This window comes from Anabrus simplex, chromosome 11 (genome assembly GCF_040414725.1).
Source record: "Anabrus simplex isolate iqAnaSimp1 chromosome 11, ASM4041472v1, whole genome shotgun sequence".
Classification (NCBI taxonomy): domain Eukaryota; kingdom Metazoa; phylum Arthropoda; class Insecta; order Orthoptera; family Tettigoniidae; genus Anabrus; species Anabrus simplex.
The window spans coordinates 120688544-120709563 of record NC_090275.1 but is presented as its reverse complement, the minus strand read 5'-3'; the positions used below and the strand labels follow the sequence as shown (position 1 = coordinate 120709563).

At 42.2% G+C, this 21020-nt stretch overlaps 2 protein-coding genes across 5 annotated transcripts in view; one reads left to right on the top strand and one right to left on the bottom strand.

Moving 5' to 3' along the window:
• Actn (alpha actinin) overlaps positions 1-14101 on the bottom strand; it is a 332703-nt gene extending 318602 nt beyond the window's left edge. For 2 of the 3 annotated variants that reach the window (XM_067155202.2, XM_067155200.2), the window contains exon 1: positions 13859-14100. In XM_067155202.2, coding sequence (XP_067011303.1) covers positions 13859-13975 — 117 coding nt within the window. In that variant the 5' untranslated portion in view covers positions 13976-14100. Of the gene's footprint in view, positions 1-13858 lie in introns of all 3 variants that reach the window. The other variant, XM_067155201.2, reaches the window with a different exon arrangement.
• Positions 14102-14174: 73 nt separating this feature from the next.
• LOC136883058 (uncharacterized protein C19orf47) overlaps positions 14175-21020 on the top strand; it is a 282706-nt gene continuing 275860 nt past the window's right edge. For both annotated transcript variants that reach the window (XM_067155204.2, XM_068229576.1), the window contains exons 1-2: positions 14175-14426; positions 14621-14817. In XM_067155204.2, the coding sequence (XP_067011305.1) occupies positions 14396-14426; positions 14621-14817 (228 nt within the window). In that variant the 5' untranslated portion in view covers positions 14175-14395. The remainder of the gene's footprint in view (positions 14427-14620; positions 14818-21020) is intronic.

Below are 21020 nucleotides of genomic sequence, written 5' to 3'. Positions count from 1 at the left end.
ACTGTATCCATCAAGAAATGGCATGAGATTAAAACAATCAGTGGATCTAATCTGCAATGCCTTATTGCTAATGAAATAATAGAAAATACAGGTGACAAAGGAATAAGGCATTGCCTGGAATACAGATATATATAATTCAACTTAGAAGTTAAAATAAGACATTAAAATACGCAACACGAACTAAAATAAAGTCAATGGGATAAAAGCACAGTTAACACAAATACACTAGGACAAAGGACATCATTACACACGATAAAAAAGACCACGATCCCTCATAAAACGGATGACGAGGTGTTCTGCTCGTCATCACGCAGGATAAGGGAGATTGTGCGGGGGAGTCAGACTACGGTGTAGACCGACCAGGTCCACGCACTCCGTAAGGATGAGTAACACTGAAATGATCGCCGCAAGTACACACCGAAGGGGGTTCTCCTTTCAATAAATGGGAGTGCATTAGTACACCGTACACCGCGGCCGAACCGAAGACATAATACCACTGCTTTCCTCCGAGAAGCCTGAAGGGCAGTCCTCCATACCTTCGTTGTAGCTTTTATCACTCTCAGCTTATTTGGAAGAGAAGTGGCCTGCCACTCCATCTCCCAATGGGACATAACCAGGAGAATATCACTTGCAGGAACCTTGAAAGGCAATGGGGGCAGTGTAACTGCCTCCTTGGCAGCCTTATCTGCTAACTTGTTTCCCTCTACACCCATGTGGCTTGGGAGCCAAAAAAAGTGATTCAGGTGCCGGCATCCGAACACCTGGCCAGCAGGTCCTGGATCCGCTGCACCAGAGGGTGCCGAGAGAAACAGGTATCAATAGACTGTAGCAAGCTCAAGGAGTCAGTGCACACAAGAAAGTGTCGGCGCTCATCGGACAGTGCGTACCGCAGAGCTTCACGGATAGCATAGAGCTATGCTGTGTACACACTCAAGGTTTCTGGGAGAGCAACAAGAAACTTATCAGTGTTGACAACGAACGCACAGCCCACTTTAGTGTGTTTTTGAGCCATCCGTGTAAATGACGACTGAACCTAGATACCGGCCAACAACGGACAGGAAGTGCCTCCAATAAATCGAAGGGTCCGTGTTTTCCTTCCGGCCAGTGTGCAGATCCAGGATTATTTCAGGATGTCGTACTACTCACGGAGGCACCCAACTTGGTTGTTTGACAAGGCAAGGAACTGAAGGTACTTGAAACAATCTGTGACTGCTATCCAAGCGTATTCCAACCGGCCGCGTTGCTCAAGGACAAGCAGAGTACAGCCGACGGTGTCCATTGCTGAATACGCAAGGATAGCTTGCGAGAAGTGGCATCTGTCGATCTGTCGCAAATTTGCAGCATACGACAGAAGGAGCTGCTGGTGCCTCAGGTGTAAAGGTGGCACACCAGATTCAGTGAGCAAGCTAGCTATGGGGCTTGTTCGAAAAGCTCCCGTCGCCAACCTAACCCCGCTGTGATGGATACTGTTCAATCTCGCAAGAACACTGTCTTGCTGAGCCACATGCTGCACGGCCGTAGTCTAACCTAGATAAAATATGTGCCCTATAGAGGCATAGGAGCACTGTGCAGTCAGCCCCCCAATTACTGCTGCTAAGAAACTTTCAGAAAGTAAGACTCTTGGTGCATTGCACTTTTAGCTGCACAATAATCTACTATCGAAAAGGAGTCCAAGAAATCGATAAGTGTCAACTACAGGTATAGTGACATTTCCTAAATAAAGCTCAGGATGTGGGTGAAGAGTACGTTGCCGACAAAAGTGGACAACAGAGGTCTTTGTGGTGGAAAACTGAAAGCCATGTTCGAGGGTCCACAGCTCCACTCTCCTAATAGTGTGCTGTAACGGTCGCTCGGCGACTGCCATATTACGCGAGCTACAGTGCAGAGCAAAATTGTCCACATGCAGCGACAGTATTACTGCTGAATCAGCAACAGCAACAATACTGTTAATGGCAATCGCAAACAGAGTGACACTAAGAACCGATCCCTGTGGGACTCCATTTTCCTGAATGCGGTATTGCGAATATGTCTCAGACACAGAATAGGAGGGACAAAAAATTTGCAATAAATACCGGCAAGTTACCTCGGAATCTCCACCTATGCAGGACTGAAAGGATACCATATCGCCATGTGGTGTCATAGGCCTTTTCTAAGTCAAAGAAAAGAGCTACCAAATGCTGCCTGTGGAGAAATGCATCCTGGATAGAGTTCTTCAGGCATACCAAATGGTCAGTGGTTGAGCGAGCGGCTCGAAAACCACACTGGTACTCTGACAATAGTCCTTGTTTCTCCAGACACCACACAAGTCTGAGATTTACCATCATCTCAAATAGCGTACACAGGCATTTTGTAAGACAAATCGGTCTGTAACTTCCTGCATACTTAGGGCCGATTGCAGAAACGATGACTAGTTTTAAGCCTTAGACAACATCTACCTAAACGATGTTCTGTCGATGTTTAACTAGACATTGCTTAAAGTTTCAATAGTGGTTCGAAAATGAAGATAGAAGTATCTTTCATGCAACTCTTTGCATGTCGGAACCATGAGATTTACATGTTACAAACTTCATATTTGGTCCGTATTGAAAATGTACATCAATTTAAGATTATTAAATTTTTTTTATTAGTCAACCTATTCAATACAAATAATATTTGCAAAGTTAGGACTTACATCCTATTAAACTAAGGTCTAAAGGGACATGTTTCACCCTTTAAAAGGGCATCATCAGCCTTTTTACACTCATGCTAAAGGTAAAAATCAGGATCCTGATTGTCTATATAAGAAAAAGTATATAAAATGAGATTAAAATTAGGATGAATATTATACAATATGTGCAATCATGAGTTCTTAAATGACAATTGACAATTAGAAATTATTTAAAATGTTTGCGAAGAAATAAGAGTTGGTATGGTTATTACATCAGCAATCTTAAAATGATCTTATAAAACTGTACAAACTAGGCCTTGACCAAATAAATAATAAGAAAGTCTATGGCTAAAGTTGCCGTATCAAGGTTCGTGAAATTCGGCTGGAGGCAACCTGATTTTAAATGGAGAGCAAATTAGAATCCAATGGCCACTCAGGACAACCATGAGATTTGTCGGTGCGCGACCGAACGCCAGTCAGCTGCTTGTCTTCGTACACATTACTCAAATATGTCTAAGCATGAGAATGACTTCCCCACAGATAAGAGTATCACTTTCGCGGGAAATTAAATCTCATAATATTATCGACACTAAGCGACATGCCACCGTACGGTGAAGTGTAGCGTTGATTATAGCGTTGTTGCGAGTCTAATCTATTCATAAATACAGTAGCTTGGACGAAGAGCGGATGAAGCAACAGTAATGTGTAAATGAGTGTGTTGTACAGGCCATATAGATGTAGCTTGCATTCTGGAGATCGTAGGTTCGAAACGCATTATCGGCAGCCCTGAAGATTGTTTCCCGTAGTTTCCCTATTTTTACACCAGGCAAATACTAGGCCTGTTATTATGAACATGGCTATTCTTCCCCAGTCCTCTAAACAATAATCACCGTTACATGTCTTTTCCTATCAGATAGTTGCCGAAAACTTATATGATTATATATATATAACAATCCCATACAACCTACTTTTTAGTTTTCATTATTATGTGTGTTTACTTGGCAGTAAATATAAGCGACTCTCTTCCGGTTGATGTATGTGACAGCCCTCTGACGATCAGGACACTTAATTCTGCTCTGTGTGTAGTCGAAGTGACCCACAATTCCATGGAAATTACCCGATGTATATAATAAAATATATCGGTTGCCAAGAATTGTATTCAAGTTGACAATTGCCGGACTGTCCCTTTGTCAGTCTCAAGAAACAAGCGTCTCGTAAAGCAAAACCTTATTTTAAGATCTATCTCCCCATACATGTCAAAGGAATTGTTGCGATTTAGCAGCGGGCGACCCACAGAAAGGCCGTTAATAAACTTAACCATGATAGGTTAATATTGTGTTTGGTCCGTATCGACTAACCTTTCTTTCCGGAATCGTCTCAAAAGGATAATACAAATTACACGTTTCATGGTACATAACCTCTGTGATTCAGTCCTCTCATTTGAGGTTAAACAGTGCGCTCGGCAGTGTTTAAACATCACTGGTTGAACATCGGTTTCAGACAGTGTCTAAGTGATAAATAACGTCTCTGCAATGCAGCAGCCATACTTAGGCATTGTTTAACCATAGACATCGTCTGAATACCGTTCCTGCAATCGGCCCTTAGGATCTTTGTCAGGCTTGAGGACAGGAATTGCTATGCCCTCTTGCCACCGAGAGAGAAACTCACCCTCTATCCAGATTCGGTTGAACACGCGAAGGAGATATAATAGACTATCCTTACTAAGGTGTTTTAACATCTGGTTATGGACACTGTCTGGCCCAGGAGAAGTGTCCCTGCAAAGCGCCGAGGTTCTATGGAGTTCCCACTCCGTAATGTGAACGTTATAGTCCTCGGAAGCATGAGTGGCTAAACTAAGGTGATGACGTTCTGCCTCCCGCTTCAGAGCGAGGAAATCACTATGGTAATTCCCGGAGCCAGACACATCCGCGAAATGACATGATGGATGATTAGCAGTCGAGAGGTTCAGTGACGAGACTGCCTGCAATGGAAATTACCGGTACAGAAAAGGGTCCTTGGAAATCCGAAATACTACATGTGATAAAATTCATTTTTGGGTCCGTATTGAAAATATTTGCGTTAAATAACACTTGTATGTTTTAATATTCATCCACCTATTCAATACAATACAAAAGTGTTATTTACCCAAAATACGTCGAAGTTTAGTCCACACTTGTGATGATCGAGTATGTGACGTCATAGACGATGCATATCTCTCTCAAGAAGCTTTCTTACTTTGGCGAATAAGAACTCGCGCCTTAGCGCGGAGTTTCTTAAATGTAACCAAGTTGGCCACAGTAGGTTGCCTACGATAACGTTTATGGGCTCGACGGAGTTCTTTGACAGCTGCTGCATTTTCTTCGTTCTACCAAGGAACGAGTTTTTGGCAAGGAGGTCCTGCGAAGGAGGGAATGGACTCCTCAGCAGTAGCAAGGATAACTTGTGTTATGTAAGTTATTTTGCCGCCTACGGTCCGCGTGGTATCAGCATTAAAGAAAGCTAGGGATGTGAACTTAGGCCAATCGGCATGTTTAAGAATCCATCGAGAAGGAGCCTCAACAGATTTTTGTTGTAACAAAGTAAGAATAATGGGAAAATGGTCACTGTCACAAAGATGGTCATGTGTATTCCACCAAAACAGCGGAACAAACGTTCGGCTGCATAAACTTCAATCTATGCAAGAGTATGTGCCATAACGTACACTGAAATGAGTTGGTTCGCCTGTGTTTAAAATACATAAATCCAGCTTTGTTACTAATGTTTCCAACTCCCTTCCCCTGGGGCAAGGCGCATCAGAGCCCCATATGAGGTGATTGGCATTAAAATCACCCAATAAGAGGAAGGGACGAGGAAGCTGATCTATAAGATCAATGACAATTTACGTTAAGGGGCTGGCCTGGTGGAAAATAAACATTACAAACTGTTGCTATGACAGGCAGCGGAACGTGAAATGCTACAGCCACCAGCGGCGTTCTTAGGGGGGATCTATTCACTGTAGTTATCAGAACGGACACAAATGCCAACTCCACCGGAAGACTGGTGAGCATAATGTCGTTCTGTCGAGTATAGTCGAAAATTTCTCAAGACCGTATGATGACCTGGTCTGAAATTTGTTTCCTGAATACAGACTATACTCGCCGAATACTCGCAAATGAGCTGGAGCATCTCAGCAAGATGCCTATCATAACCATTACAGTTCCATTGTAACAATACCACAGTGTGGGTCAGGACTTCTGGTAATTAGGTTAGAAGCAGCGTAATGCTACCTAACCTACACTCACATCCCCATCCGAAGATGGAGATAAACGCTCCATGTGCATGACCTCGCCACCGGACGAGAGGAGCGTGCAGGTTTCCCAGGAGGAAAACCCGCCGGTGCAGAGTCAGACCCTCCGGGTGGAGGGCGTCAGGCTCCATTCGTAGGAGATATGAAAGAATGCCTGGTAAGGGCGCTCTTCTTCCCAACCGTTGATTCTTGTTTAGACGAACTGGAAGGTGATTTTCCAGCTCTGGTCGACAATGCCGCCTCCGCAGGCTTAGGAGCGGCTTTTGCCGACCTTGGGACAGAAGGAGATGATGTCTTCTTGCCCTGCTGAGCCGGCATAGGTTTCTTAGCTGGCACAGGCTTTTTGGTGGTCTAAGACCGGGGTGGACCCGCCTTCGAGCTCGTTCTCTTTGCGGCGTTGCTCACAGGAGCAACTACCGCCTTGGGCGCAGTGATCTTCATGAAAGGTGTTTCAAGAGAAAAAGACGCACTTGGGAGAGACTGTGCTATCATACTGAAGTCTAATGTCTTGGTCAGGGCATTCAGAGAATTAAACTTACGGCGCGCTTCCTGGTAGGAAAGACAATCCAGGGTTTTGATCTCCTCACTCAGAGAGGTCGGACAGTTCCGATCTCGAAGAGATTGAAGACCAGAGCAGTTTGTGCACTTGTACGGAGTTGTGCACTCCTCTGCACCGTGAACTACTCTTCCACATGTACCACACACAGACTGATTCAAAGAACAAGATACCATGTGTCCGAATCTCTGGCATTGATAGCATCGTATAGGAGGCAGGATGAACGGCCTCACATCGCAACGATAGGTTGTTACCTTGACTTTCTCTGGCAACACTGACAATTTGAAGGAGACTATTGGCAAAGTCTTCACCGTTGACTTTGCGTGTGATACGCCAGACGTGTCACGCCACGGTGCTTCATGTCTTCCATCAATTCATCGTCAGTATTCAGAATGAGATCACGGTGGAAAGTAACTCCACGAACTAGATTCAAAGTTTTGTGCTCTTCCACTTTCGTAATCTATAATCTTCATTTCCGTATTGACGAACTACATAATTAGAAGTAGGAAAGGATTTCCACCTATCAATACTTGTTTATTGCACTTATTATGCTACAACTGTGTAAACAAGACTTGAACACGGGAGTTAGCCAACAAGCACGACACGAACGTTCATGTGCATGAAGTGCTCCCATATATTGTATTCATCTTCTACATATGTATATATATATATATATATATATATATATATATTTTAAGTGAGATATGTTTCATCAACTAATTTTAAGATCTATTTTAGACATACAATGCATTGTTGTACATAGTGACATATATGCCAGTTCACGTTACGACATGCCCCATTTGGATGTCACCTAATGTTTATTATCGTATGGCATTCCTTTGACAATACTATCTTAATCATAGCTTCATCACATAGATATGTATGCATGGTTCAGCTGAGGATGACCTTATGTAAAGGGTCGAAGCCGGTCCTGCAGCATAAGTGCAATAAACAAGTATTGATAGGTGGAAATCCTTTCCTATTTCTAAACTCTTCCACTTTGACGGGAATGTCACCAAAGTGGTCAAACTTAAGCATTTGATTGCTTGGAGCACAGTGCTCGTCTTCAGAAGCGAACCACCATTGCGCATTTTCTTCAGGTCTTCAGGTTCACCGTATATACCTTCAATGTGTCGACTGAAAAGAGTAGATTTAACCAACTTGAAATCGTGCCCATCAGTTCTGGTGGCAACCTGGAACCTAGGGAAACTCGAACCCAGACTAATACGCTGCGCTTGTTCCCAAGGTGTTGCCCCCCTTTGGGAATCAAAAGCTAAGGACTTGGGTAGCAAACTACCCGAGGAGGCAGCCGGTTTCGATGCCATACCCGAAATCATCCTCCTTGAATGCCATCCACTCCAATCAGCGGTCTCTGTAGCCGAACCAAGCAGCCAAGGCAATACCCACCTGGTCATAGCTGGTACTGCTCAGGGTCCGAAGTTGGACAATGCCTAATACGGGAGGACTGAGGCAATGAGTACTAGGACTCCCTCCAGTCACCCGCAATAGCATGTACCCCATAGCGTGTACAGTGCACTAAATATAGATAAAAAAATTTAAAAATAATTAAAAGAATATGTCTTTCTGCCATTCGGCTGTGCAGGGACCTGTGTTGTCAGGCGGATACTGCTGCCCGGGTACATGACACTCCTATCCGCCGCTTCCTGGGTGGTTACTGACACGGGCTTTCGAGCATAGTCGCACACGTAGGAGGTCCATCCTTCCTGAGTGGTTACCGACACGGGCTTTCGAACGTAGTCGCACACGTAGGAGGTCCATCCTGCCTGAGTAGTTACTGACACGGGCTTTCGAACGTAGTCGCACACGGAGGAGGTCCATCCTTCCTGAGTAGTTACTGACACGGGCTTTCGAACGTAGTCGCACACGTAGGAGGTCCATCTCCGAGCAAAGCGCACATCAAAAATTTGGGATAGGTTTACAATTAACCCTCAAAAAACAAAAAAATAAAGAGGGGACCACGGCCACATGACCCTTTTAGTCGCCTTCTACGACAGGCAGGAATTACCTGTGAATGTATTCATCCTCTACCATCCACAGGAGGTCCAACACATTATACTAAACCGCAATCCATGTCCGCGCCTAGGCCGCTAATTTTAGTCTCCTCTTACGACAGGCAGGGGATACCGCGGGTGTGTTCTACATGTGCGCTCCCCACCCGCAGGGGGTGTGTTGTTGCTTTTATCACTCTCAGCTTATTTGGAAGTGGAGTGGCCTGCCACTCCATCTCCCTATGGGACATAACCAAATGCCTCAGCTGAGAGAGAATATCACTTGCTGGAACCTTGTAGGCAATGGGGGCAATGTAACAACCTTATCAGCTAACTGGTTTCTCTCTACACCCATGTGGCCTGGAAGCCACAAACGTGATTCTGATGCCAGTATCCGAACACCTGGCCAGCAGGTCCTGGATTCGCTGCACCAGACGGTGCCAAGGAAAACATGTATCAATAGCCTATAGCGAGCTCAAGGAGTCGGTACACAGCAGAAAGTGTCTGCGATCATCGGACAGCACGTACCGCAGAGCTTCACGGATAGCATAGAGCTCTGCTGTATCCAATGATCTGGCGTTTAACTTCACTAACTAAATAAATAACTGTCACTACTTAAACTCCTCGCGATGTTAATAAACAATCACACCATTACTGGACAGACGCAGACACTCAACCGAACTTAGAAAAGAGTCTAGCATAACCGTAAGCAGGAATAAGACAATATGACAACTTGCTGGCCACTACGGCATGGGTTCCTCTTCAATTTCAAGAAAATAGGTATTAAAAATCATCTTATGACCAAAGGAAAGAGATAAGGCAGTGTGCGCACGAAGAAATAATAATAATAATAATAATAATGCTATTTGCTTTACGTCCCACTAACTACTCTTTCGGTCTTTGGAGACACCAAGGTGCTGGAATTTAGTCCTGCAGGAGTTCTTTTACGTGCCAGTAAATCTACCGACATGAGGCTGACGTATTTGAGCACCTTCAAATACCACCGGACTGAGCCAGGATCGAACCTGCCAAGTTGGGGTCAGAAGGCCAGCGCCTCAACCGTCTGAGCCACTCGGCCCGGCGCGAAGAAATTAGAAAGTGACAAATAACGACCGTTGCAGAATACTGTATGTGCATGTACAGTATATAATTTGCCCATCATATCAGTAGCAATATATTCCCGATAATCGTGGTTTGTAGGTGGTGGTTACAACCATCCTCTTAACACTAATCAGAAATGTTCTGACTCTTCAAAGAATGAAGCGGTGAACAAATGAAAATACCCAGGTCAGAAAGGAACAAGAGTTGACCGATGAAGGACGAAAGGAGGAGCCCAGCATAAGTCAGACTCAGCTAGGCACCCTATCATCGCCCATCCACACTACCAAGTTGAGAGCCCCCTTGTTGCCTCTTAGCACATGCAGGAGATACTGTGGATGAACTCACATGGTGTACAGACCATTGTACAGACAACAATACAAAATACTTTCTGAAGCCGGATGGGTACATCAGTAGCACCACAAGAGCATGCTCCTTGCCTTACTTCTTAAGTAAGGGGAGGACAATGCCACTAACTGTTGAAAGAAATCTTCACAAAATGTGAGCAATTAGGATTTGGATATCGCTTGCATATCAGGTGGAAGTTCGTCTATCATTCAGCTTGACAATGTTGGCAGCAGTGCATTCTATGTTTGACAGAGGACACAATCACATTTATTCTTCTTGTACAGACAGTATGATTGGTGTGAGAAGACCATTGGTTCTAGGCTTGCACGGATATCCTCCCAGGTTAGCAGCCACGAACGGCGTACAGGCCTTCAGAATTCAATGGGAGCAGAAACCCTGTGCTGCCAGCCTCCACTATGGAAGGACCGCCTAATAATAATAATAATAATAATAATAATAATAATAACAACAACAACAATAGTTGATACATTCACAAACATTGTTCACAACTTTTCAGTGTACCGTACTGCAATTGAAGACATGGATGGAAGAAGGGCGCAACTCAAAAAACACACTTTCGAGATAAATGAGTTTAAAGAATTATAACATCAAACACTTCTCTCAGAAATACAGAATTCTGGGATATTATACATAACTATATTCTTGATTATTTCATAATATGTACATCAAAAATATTTATAAATTTTGTGGTTTGTTGTCTGTTTTGTATTTTGGAGTTACGCCCTTATTCCAATTTCAAGAAACATTTTCATTGAAAATTAATGTTATGTACATTGTTGGAAGCATGTAGACAACTTTTACAGGTTAGAACATTTGACAGGTCACAACATGTTATTAGGGGAGCCACTATATCGAGAATTTCCTACTCCCACAGATTCAGCTCCCCGGAAAATATTTTCCAACCATGCACGTGCATCTGCGCATATAAAGCTTACTAAATCTTTAACATCTTTTAATTTCCCGGCTTCAATACCTACATGAGGGACTGGGATACTATCCAAAGTATCTACAGACTTTATATCCTTCAATAACTGAAATTTGTCATGAAACGTAATATTATAAGTCTGGCTTCCTGATACAGTTCCTTCAGGAGAGTAACATAATATGACATACTTTTGAATTGAAAACTAAAATGCTTTTGTTTGTGATGTTGCAAATGACACTGGGCTGAGAACGGCAGAACATTCGGATTGTAAGGATTTGGTATCCGAATCATCTGAGGTTTCACTTGGTATATATTCACTGTCATCTGCTGAAATATCAGATGTTTCTCCTCCTGACATTACTCCTGCGTTAGCCGATTCGCTTCTGATGAGTGATGAGTGCTGGCTCGCCGTAAGTCAGCATTGGAGTGTATTTTAAGTCGGGCACGAGCAATATTTGGAAGAACGGCGCAACTCAATATAGCACATCACACGCCATCTATTGACACTACCGAGAAGCCATTTAGGTAGTATCTAGAACAGCCACCAAGGAATGTATATATGCAATTTACCGAATAACGACACAACCTGACTTAAGCCCTTCTTCCATCCATGTCTTCAATTGGTAAGGACATATTATCTGTGTTTAATTAAGAGAGTGATGTGTTACGGAATAACTTCAGCCCCAAAACCAGCGTTCTTCACAATGCTAGTTTGGAAAATGACAGTTTCATTATGTTTTATAAAGTAAAGATAGAGAGGGCCCTAAGCAGCAGCAGTGAACAGTCTTTAACATGTAATATGAGGCAAGATTCATAAGATTCTGCTGCTTAAATTATTCATGGTTTTGTTGTACCAGTACTGAAGATGTACTGCTGGATGATTTATATTGCATAACTTCTGTGAAAAAGGAAGTAAATTTAATTGGAAAACTCAATTCCAACTGGTCCTGCTACAGGAAGGATTGGAAAGAGAATCTGTTATGGTATCACTCAATATTTACAGAAAATTTCTCAAAAAGTTCTAGGCCTATTAATTATCAAGACTGAATTATCAAGACTGTATTACTTATTTTGCTAATAATGTGGCAGGAAGTTTGAAGGATGAATTAAGTTTGTCACATGGGTGCAGAGTATACTAGAGGTCAATAGCTAAATAAATAATAATAATAATGATAATAATAACAACAACAACAACAATGTATGGAGCATGACACTTCTCCCTGCATTTTGAAGTGCAACTGCCATGAGCAATATCAAACCTATAGTGTCATCCACCATGGTTGATCCCAGTTTAAACAATATCAAAATGTCTGTTCTTACTGTGGGACATTTCAAAGGGGAGATTATGTTTGCAGTTCAAATATTCTTTACGTCACACCGACGCACAGAGGTCTTATGGCGGCGATGGGACAGTAAAGGCTTAAGAGTGGGAAGGAAGCAGCCGTGGCCATTATTAAGGTACAGCCCCAGCATTTTCCTGGTATCAAAATGGGAAACCATGGAAAACCATCTTCATGGCCGCCGATAGTGAAGTTCGAACCCACTATCATCTGGATGCAAGCTCACAGCTGCACACTTCTAACCGCAACAGCCAACTTGCCCGGTAAAGGAAGATTATGTAAATAAATAGGTGGTGTAAGCAAGAAGAAAATTCTAAAAAATGCTTCTGGCAGGATCAGAGAAAGTTCCACTCCATGGACCATGCCTCTTACTATTAAGAAAAAAAAGACACGAGAGAAGTAATTCAGGGATGTGAAAGCAATCCAAATTCAGCCATTGAAAGTACAATAGCCTACCAGCTACTGACAAAGATTACTCAAAGCAACAAATGTAAAGTTTGCAATTGGAGATTCTCACGGCAGTTGATTGTAAGCAGTTGCAGTTCATGAAGTAGGGGACAACATCCTGGGGAAAAAAAAGATCTTGGTAGATTTGCTGGCAGATTACAGATCCCCATCAGGACAAAATTACTTGAAGTGGTACGAGAGAAATGCAGTGTAGGGCACACTAAGTTATAACAGGAAGTAGCTTGGACACCCTGAAAGTTTATTCCCTCAAGGTTTAGTACAGTCCCAGTTCTAGAAGAGACTTAAGAGAGCATGGGGAGTAATAGTTAACATTTTATACATTTCCACCCTAAGAAATGTCATTCTATATCTGTATCTCATGCTGGGGGTGAACTGGGCACCTATTCCACACATGGCTCTACAATACACTTACATCATTAAAATTTGTAACGGTATTTTAAAAAAAAATCTGTAATATAAATATTTTCAACATCTATTATGCAAGTAAAACGATCACTGTCCATTACATTCAAAATATAGCAACCATACAGACTACACTATCGACGCTGGTCTTAATTTAGAACGCCGCAAATAGAAGATGACTAAGGGCATCGAATAACTGCGCTTGGCTCAATACCGGTACGAGCAATAATTTTAACTCTTGCAAGATAATCACGTATTCGGTGACACGATGCATCATTATTCGCATATTTAATGTACAGCTGGAACGAGAATACAGGCTGGTCAATTGAAAACAAACCCAGTACAAGTATAAGCGGTAAGCGCGCCAGGACACAATGTGCTTCTGGAGTATCTTTTTTTAATTTTAGACAATTTAAAACAACTGGTTGTCCAAATACGGACGGTAGGTCTCATTCATTTCTGAAGCGCACTTTAGAAATTCCTATATGAAAGAGAGTCACAAGCTCATTTCAGCCACGCCTACTATGTCATCCACAGTTCTAAGAAAACAAAGCAACATGTAATTGCGAATACTACTCTGCAGCACTACTGAAGAATATGCCAGTGCATAAAAAGTGAGATTCACGGGCGCGTCCCAACCGACATCTGTAAATGTGACACATTGAAAGCAAAACGAAAAATAAAAATACAAATCGGCGCTATTATGCCACAGAGTAAAAAGAACTAGCGATGCTAATACAAAGGCTGGCGTGGCTTACCTTCTTTTGCTGCTTCTCCCATGCTGGGTCTAAGAGACCCTCACGTTCCCATTCCTCTTCTTGCTCCATGTAGCCGTCTCCAAACTGGTCAATATTGTTCATTTGAAGATCGGTCATAGCTTATCTCGGCTGATAGTGTCGAAAAGTCCCTTCCACGGCAGAAAATCGAGGCAGGGCGTCACACCTCCTCACACACCGTACAAAACCCTCCTGCGGGGTAACCTCTGTCGTCCCACTCGAAAACTTGCTAGCAGCGGGTAGGAGGGGGTTAGGGTGGGGGGAACTATGCAGCAGCACGCTAGGTGGCAAAATTCCCAAGTACAACGAAAGTCAGGGAAAAGATTACGTGGGCTGTTTTATTAGCTCATACACGTTTTAATTATGAATTTTTCGCTATGTTACATCTAAATGATCAATAAAAAATTTACCAACTAACGATTCTGCATTCCAAACACAATTTCAATTAGGAAAATGTTTTGAGACTTTTGATTGGTTGACGGGCTCGTTCCCTTTGGGTTGACGTACAACTCCTGTAATATGAGAATGAAAATGGCGGTGACTGGAACAGGTAACTTAACGAAACTGTTGTATTCCTTTATATTAACTCCAATAAGACACATGTTTGGTTCCTATTATGTTTAAAGTAAAACTGAAATCTTTTTATTATGCTTCTGATATAATTTCAGAGCAGATTATTGAAGATATTTTCATTCATATCATATTGGCCTGATAGCTGGAATTATTGTTTACATTCGTTTCTAGATTCTTGGATCAAGTTTTTCAAAGATGCCGGTCTTCCGTCGTCAGCAGCTGCAACCTATGCCCTTACGTTCACTGAAAATAGAATACGGATGGACATGTTACTTGATTTGAACAAAGAAATTTTAAAGGACATGCGGATCAATCTTATGGGAGATGTCATTGCCATTTTAAGGCATGCTAGAAGAGTACATGAACAGGTAGAAGTAGTCAACGATTTATACATGAAAAGTAACTCGCTAATATGTATTGTGTAATAAGTTTTTAATTGTGTTATAGTGAATGTAGTCGTTGAATTATCTGTATAGGTTAGGTATCGTTGAATGTTGTGTATAGGTTAGGTATCGGAACTATTTCCACACTGTATTGAAGTTAATTTGGATGCTTTGAAAGGGTATCTAATTATGTTTTTGCTATAGAATCGATGTTCAACAAGTAGTGTTCTTTATGTTCATTCCTTGCAGTATTTTAGATTGCAGTACAACCACCTGTACCTGCACTACATGATGTTTGTTTTAAAGTCGGTTTGCTTATATGTGCGAGATTTCCCATAGTTATTGGAGATACACTAGGACTATTTTATGTCATGCCGAACAGATATTCTAGTAATTGAGGAGCTCCGGAACAAAAACCGATAATTTCACTTTTACTGTATTCGCGTGTTTGAGGTGCAGGGGGGAGATATGGGAGAAATGCATGTTGTCACACAAACATGTTAACCAAAACACAGGACATACCGCTTACGTCGTCAACTGAAATGCGCAAATAAAAAAAAAGAAGATAACTCCTGGGAAACACGTGAGGCCAGGAAAAAGCCACTTAATCATGTGGTTACACAATTGCTGAATGTGGTAGAAATTCAAAGCAGGCCCTATAGAAACAGAACGTCCGATGCAGTACCTTATTGTCCCTTCAGTGGATGTTTATGCAACAACCAGGGCATTCCGTGCAAAAATATGTCTGGCTTTGATTCGACTGTTTGCAGTTATCAGACTTCAATCTGCCCGCCCTGGGAACACAAGGCAACAAACACATTTAATATTAAATTATCGCTGGCAGTTCATCTTCCAAACAATCACACTGCTCATCTGCGGGTACTTGCTTTTCATCTGCATCGTCTTTGTGATTTTCACCATCATTAAGCTGTTTCTTACCGAGCTCGATAGCTGCAGTCGCTTAAGTGCGGCCAGTATCCAGTATTCGGAAGATAGTGAGTTCGAACCCCACTGTCGGCAGCCCTGAAGCTGGTTTTCCATGGTTTCCCATTTTCACACCAGGCAAATGCTGGGGCTGTACCTTAATTAAGGCCACGGCCACTTCCTTCCCAGTTCTAGCTCTTTCCTGTCCCATCGTCGCCATAAGACCTATCTGTGTTGGTGCGACGTAAAAAAAAAAAAAGCTTTTCCTTGTACCACAGGAAACAAGCATCCGTTGCCCCGTCCTTTCCAAATTGCCTGACCAACGAACCTCGCACATCTTGTTTTTTTGGCTGCTCAGATGACACACTACTTGTACAATGTCCAATGTCTGTGGATGGTTTCTACGTCTCTTTAAAATGCAAGACAGTTTCATTTCCTCAACAGGTTCATGCTTGTAATTCCTGTAGTATTTTACTAGGAATAATGTTTTATGCATCTCTGCTGTCCTTTTCCCTGAATGACGGTGTATTTCTTGAAGTTGCGTCGTTTTATGTACCTTATTCTGGGGACTTTATTGAAGGGCTCTCTGAGGGGTTTAATATTGTGTAAGACTCCTGTCCTAAGGTTGGTAAAGTACCGTGTTACTTGTAAATTGTTTGATATTCTTCCTTTTGTGTAATAATCGGTGTTGTCCGAATGTGCTTCTCAACGCGACACACGGTCTGCCGGCAGAAAGCTATGGCCTCTTACTGGGAATGTCATTTATTTCCTATAAATGGGCAGGTAATTTGTTGACAAGCCAAAACATGGTTTGTATGATGTGGGAGTTTTTTTGACCCCCACCTTTCCAAGTGTGGTGAAGGTAAAGCAAAAGTTATTTGGCATTGATGAAATGTTCGAAACACAAGTCTTCTTGGCAGCGTGCACTTCATTGCTACACTTCCTTGCCTATTTTTTTGCAGGCAGTATTTAATGGGCACTACAAATTTGGTAGGTCGCTCTGTTACGTATTTCGCAGGAGACTATTTCCTGGAATCTTGGAAATGAGAATTATAATGAATGAAAGTTCAAAGCTGTACATCTCAAGTGTTGAAATTGACTCAAAACATAGAAAACCAATTACAGGAGCTGCTTTTGTAGAACTGTTGGCAGTTTAATACAGAAACTCTACAGCATCACTTACCTGTATGATCAGAAATTTCATATGAAATAGAATTCTAGGGAAAAAGCAGATGGGGAACATAGAAGTCAGGGAAGTGTGCTTGCCCCTTCATTGCTCAATGACCAGCACTTCCCAAAGGAATAAAGTGTTTCGTCTATGCAGATGTCTGTGCTGTCACTGCCCAAGCCAAGCCAATCATTTCATTCATTCATTCATTCATTATTATATGTTTCCCCCAGACCATTTGAAACAGTTAAACAGAAGCTGACCAATGGCCTGAAAGAACACTGTGATACCAAACTCCAACAAAACCCAGACCTGTGAGTTTCATCTAAAGAATACACAGGCTACTAGAACTCCCCAGAATCACTCTGCATTGTGGTTTCATTTACAAGAGACACTACCAAGCGAGTTGGCCAGGTACGAACCCCTCTGTCAGCAGCCCTGAAGATAGCTTCCCGTGGTTTCCCATTTTCACATCAGGCAAATGCTGTAGCTGTACCTTAATTAAGGCCACAGCCGCTTCCTTCCCCCTCATAGTCCTTTTGTACCTCATCAGCGGTCGCCATAAGACCTATCTCTGTTGGTGGGACATAAAGCAAAATTATGTTTTATCAAGTCGTGTGGTACGTGGTTGAAAGCTTTCTCGAGTTCCAGGAAACCGGGATGTTTTGATGTTGCTGATTTAATGCCACTGTAGTATGTGCTCAGATACTAACCACACTTCTTGAACCAGGCATTGCTGATGACCATATCGTGTTTGTATTCATATTTGCGTGGGTGTTATGATTTTCCTTCATATGTCCGTTCTCCGATGATGACTAGCTAATAAGCATCAATGATCATTTTTACAGATGAACAAGGGGCGAAAGAAGTGGATTTTACTTTCATATGTAATTTTGTGTTTATGAGAGGATTTAACTAACTCATATGTGACCCATGGCACAGAAAGGTACTTAGTCAGATTTTTCATTTTAGATATTTTTGTGGCACAAGATAGTGAGCATTTTAAAAAACGAGTTCATGCTTCTAGATTCAATACTTCAGAAGATTGTTGCTATTAAGAGAACTGTACGCAAGAACCTCATTAATCCAGATCTCCGGTTTATCCAGATCAAAAGTAATAAAAAATTTTTACTTGTACAATATTTCTTTTATGGGGTTGACTCTTCTTGAATGTTTTTTTCTGCCAAGGATATTTAAGGACAGGAATGGGAAGTAATTCGTCCATGGACAAAGGTACCATCCGGAAAACCGTACCCAGGATGTCCAAGGTGGAATTTGAACCCACGCTCTTCTGAATGCAACACACTACTTATTCACTGATGGTGAATTCGAAAATGAAACCGGCGCTCCATCAGAAGAAACAATGACTCGTGGAGAGGTAAAAATATAGCTGGACAAACTGATGGCCTATTTAGAATCCTAAACTGAAAACACAGCGGTAGAACTGATGTTAGTAAAGTGTCTTTGTGATCGTCCTGCGCCCAAAGAAATGTAAAATTGAAAAAATTTATTTTTCTCCATAAAACTGAGTAGTAAATGTAAGAGAAGTGTTCTTATATGTTTTTTTTTTTTTTTTACAATTGAAGAAAGGATTACTGTACAAGTTATGTTAATAAATTATATAACATATACTGTCCTCCTCTGCGAACCATGTGACCTTGCGGCGGTGGGGAGGCTTGCGTGTCCCAATGATGCAGATAGCCGAGCCGCAGATACAACCATATCGGATGGGTATCTGTTGAGAGACCAGACTAACGAATGGTTCATCGAAAGGGGGGTAGCAGCCTTTCGGTAGTTGCAAGGGCGGCAGTTTAGATGATTGACTGATACGGCCTTGTAATAATACTCAACATGGCTTAGCTGTGTTGATACTGCTACACGGCTGAAAGCAACGGGAAACTACAGCCGTAACCACCTCCCGAGGACATGCAGCTCTCTCTGTATGAATGATGTACTGATGATGGCTTTTTCCCGGGTAAAATATTCCGGAGGTAAACTAGTCCCCCATTCGGATCTCCGGGTGGGGACTACACGAGAGGGGGCGATCATCAGGAAGATGGATACTGACATTCTGCGAGTCGGAGCGTGGAATGTTAGAAGTTTGAATCGTTGTGGTAGGTTAGAGAATCTGAAAAGGGAGGTGGATAGGCTAAAGTTAGATGTAGTTGGTATAAGTGAAGTACGTTGGCAGGAAGAACAGGATTTTTGGTCAGGCGACTACCGAATTATCAACACAAAATCAAACGGGTAATGCAGGAGTTGGCTTAATAATGAATAAGAAAATAGGGCAGCGGATAAGCTACTACGACCAGCATAGTGAAAGAATTATTGTCGCCAAGATAGATACCAAACCAATGCCCACCACAATAGTGCAGGTCTATATGCCTACTAGTTCAGCGGATGATGAAGAAATTGAAAGAATATATGAGAAGATAGAAGATTTAATACAATATGTCAAAGGTGACGAGAATCTAATTGTGATGGGAGACTGGAACGCAGTGGTAGGCCAAGGAAGAGAAGGTAGCACAGTAGGAGAATTTGGATTGGGACAAAGGAACGAAAGAGGAAGTCGGCTGGTTGAATTCTGCACTCACCATAATTTAGTCCTCGCCAATACTTGGTTCAAACACCACAAGCGACGGCTGTATACATGGACGAGACCTGGAGACACTGAAAGGTATCAAATAGACTTCATTATGATTAGGCAGAGATTCAGAAACCAGGTGTTGGATTGCAAAACTTTCCCAGGAGCAGACGTGGACTCTGACCACAACTTGTTGGTCATGAAATGCCATCTGAAGTTGAAGAAATTGAAGAAAGGAAAGAATGAAAAAAGATGGGATCTAGACAAGTTGAAAGAAAAGAGTGTGATGGATTGTTTCAAGGAACATGTTGCACAAGGACTAAATGAAAAGGCCGAAGGAAACACAGTAGAGGAAGAGTGGAGAGCCATGAAAAATGAAGTCAGTAGGGCTGCTGAAGAAATGTTAGGAAGGAAGAAAAGATCAACTAAGAATCAGTGGATAACTCAGGAGATACTAGACCTGATTGATGAACGACGAAAATACAAGAATGCTAGAAATGAAGAGGGCAGAAAAGATTACAGGCGATTAAAGAATGAAGTGGATAGAAAGTGCAAGGTAGCTAAGGAAGAATGGCTGAAGGAGAAGTGCAAGGATGTCGAAGGCTGTATGGTCCTGGGAAAGGTAGATGCTGCATACAGGAAAATCAAAGAAACCTTTGGAGAAAGGAAATCTAGGTGCATGAATATTAAGAGCTCAGATGAAAAGCCACTTCTAGGGAAAGAAGACAAAACAGAAAGATGGCAGGAGCATATCCAACAGTTGTATCAAGGTAACAATATAGATAATTTTGTTCTGGAACATGAAGAGGCTGTTGATGCTGATGAAATGGGAGACCCAATTTTGAGGTCAGAGTTTGACAGAGCTGTGAGTGACCTAAATAGGAACAAGGCACCTGGAATTGATGATATTCCCTCTGAATTACTGACTGCCTTAGGAGAATCCAGCATGGTAAGGTTATTTCATTTAGTGTGCAAGATGTATGAGACAGGAGAAGTCCCATCCGATTTTCGGCAGAATGTTGTTATACCTATTCCCAAGAAAGCCGGTGCTGACAGGTGTGAAAACTACCGCACTATTAGTTTAATATCTCATGCCTGCAAAATTTTAACACGTATTATTTACAGAAGAATGGAAAAACAAGTTGAAGCTGAGTTGGGGGAAGATCAATTTGGCTTCATAAGAAATGTAGGAACACGTGAAGCAATCCTGACTTTACGTCTGATCTTAGAGGATCGAATCAAGAAGGACAAGCCCACGTACATGGCATTCGTAGATCTAGAAAAGGCATTCGATAATGTTGATTGGACCAGGCTATTTATGATTCTGAAGATGATAGGGATCAGATACCGAGAACGAAGAATTATCTACAACCTGTATAAAAATCAGTCTGCAGTGATAAGAATCGAGGGCTATGAAAAAGAAGCAGCAATCCAGAAAGGAGTGAGGCAAGGCTGCAGTTTGTCCCCTCTCCTTTTCAATGTTTACATAGAACAGGCAGTAAAGAAAATCAA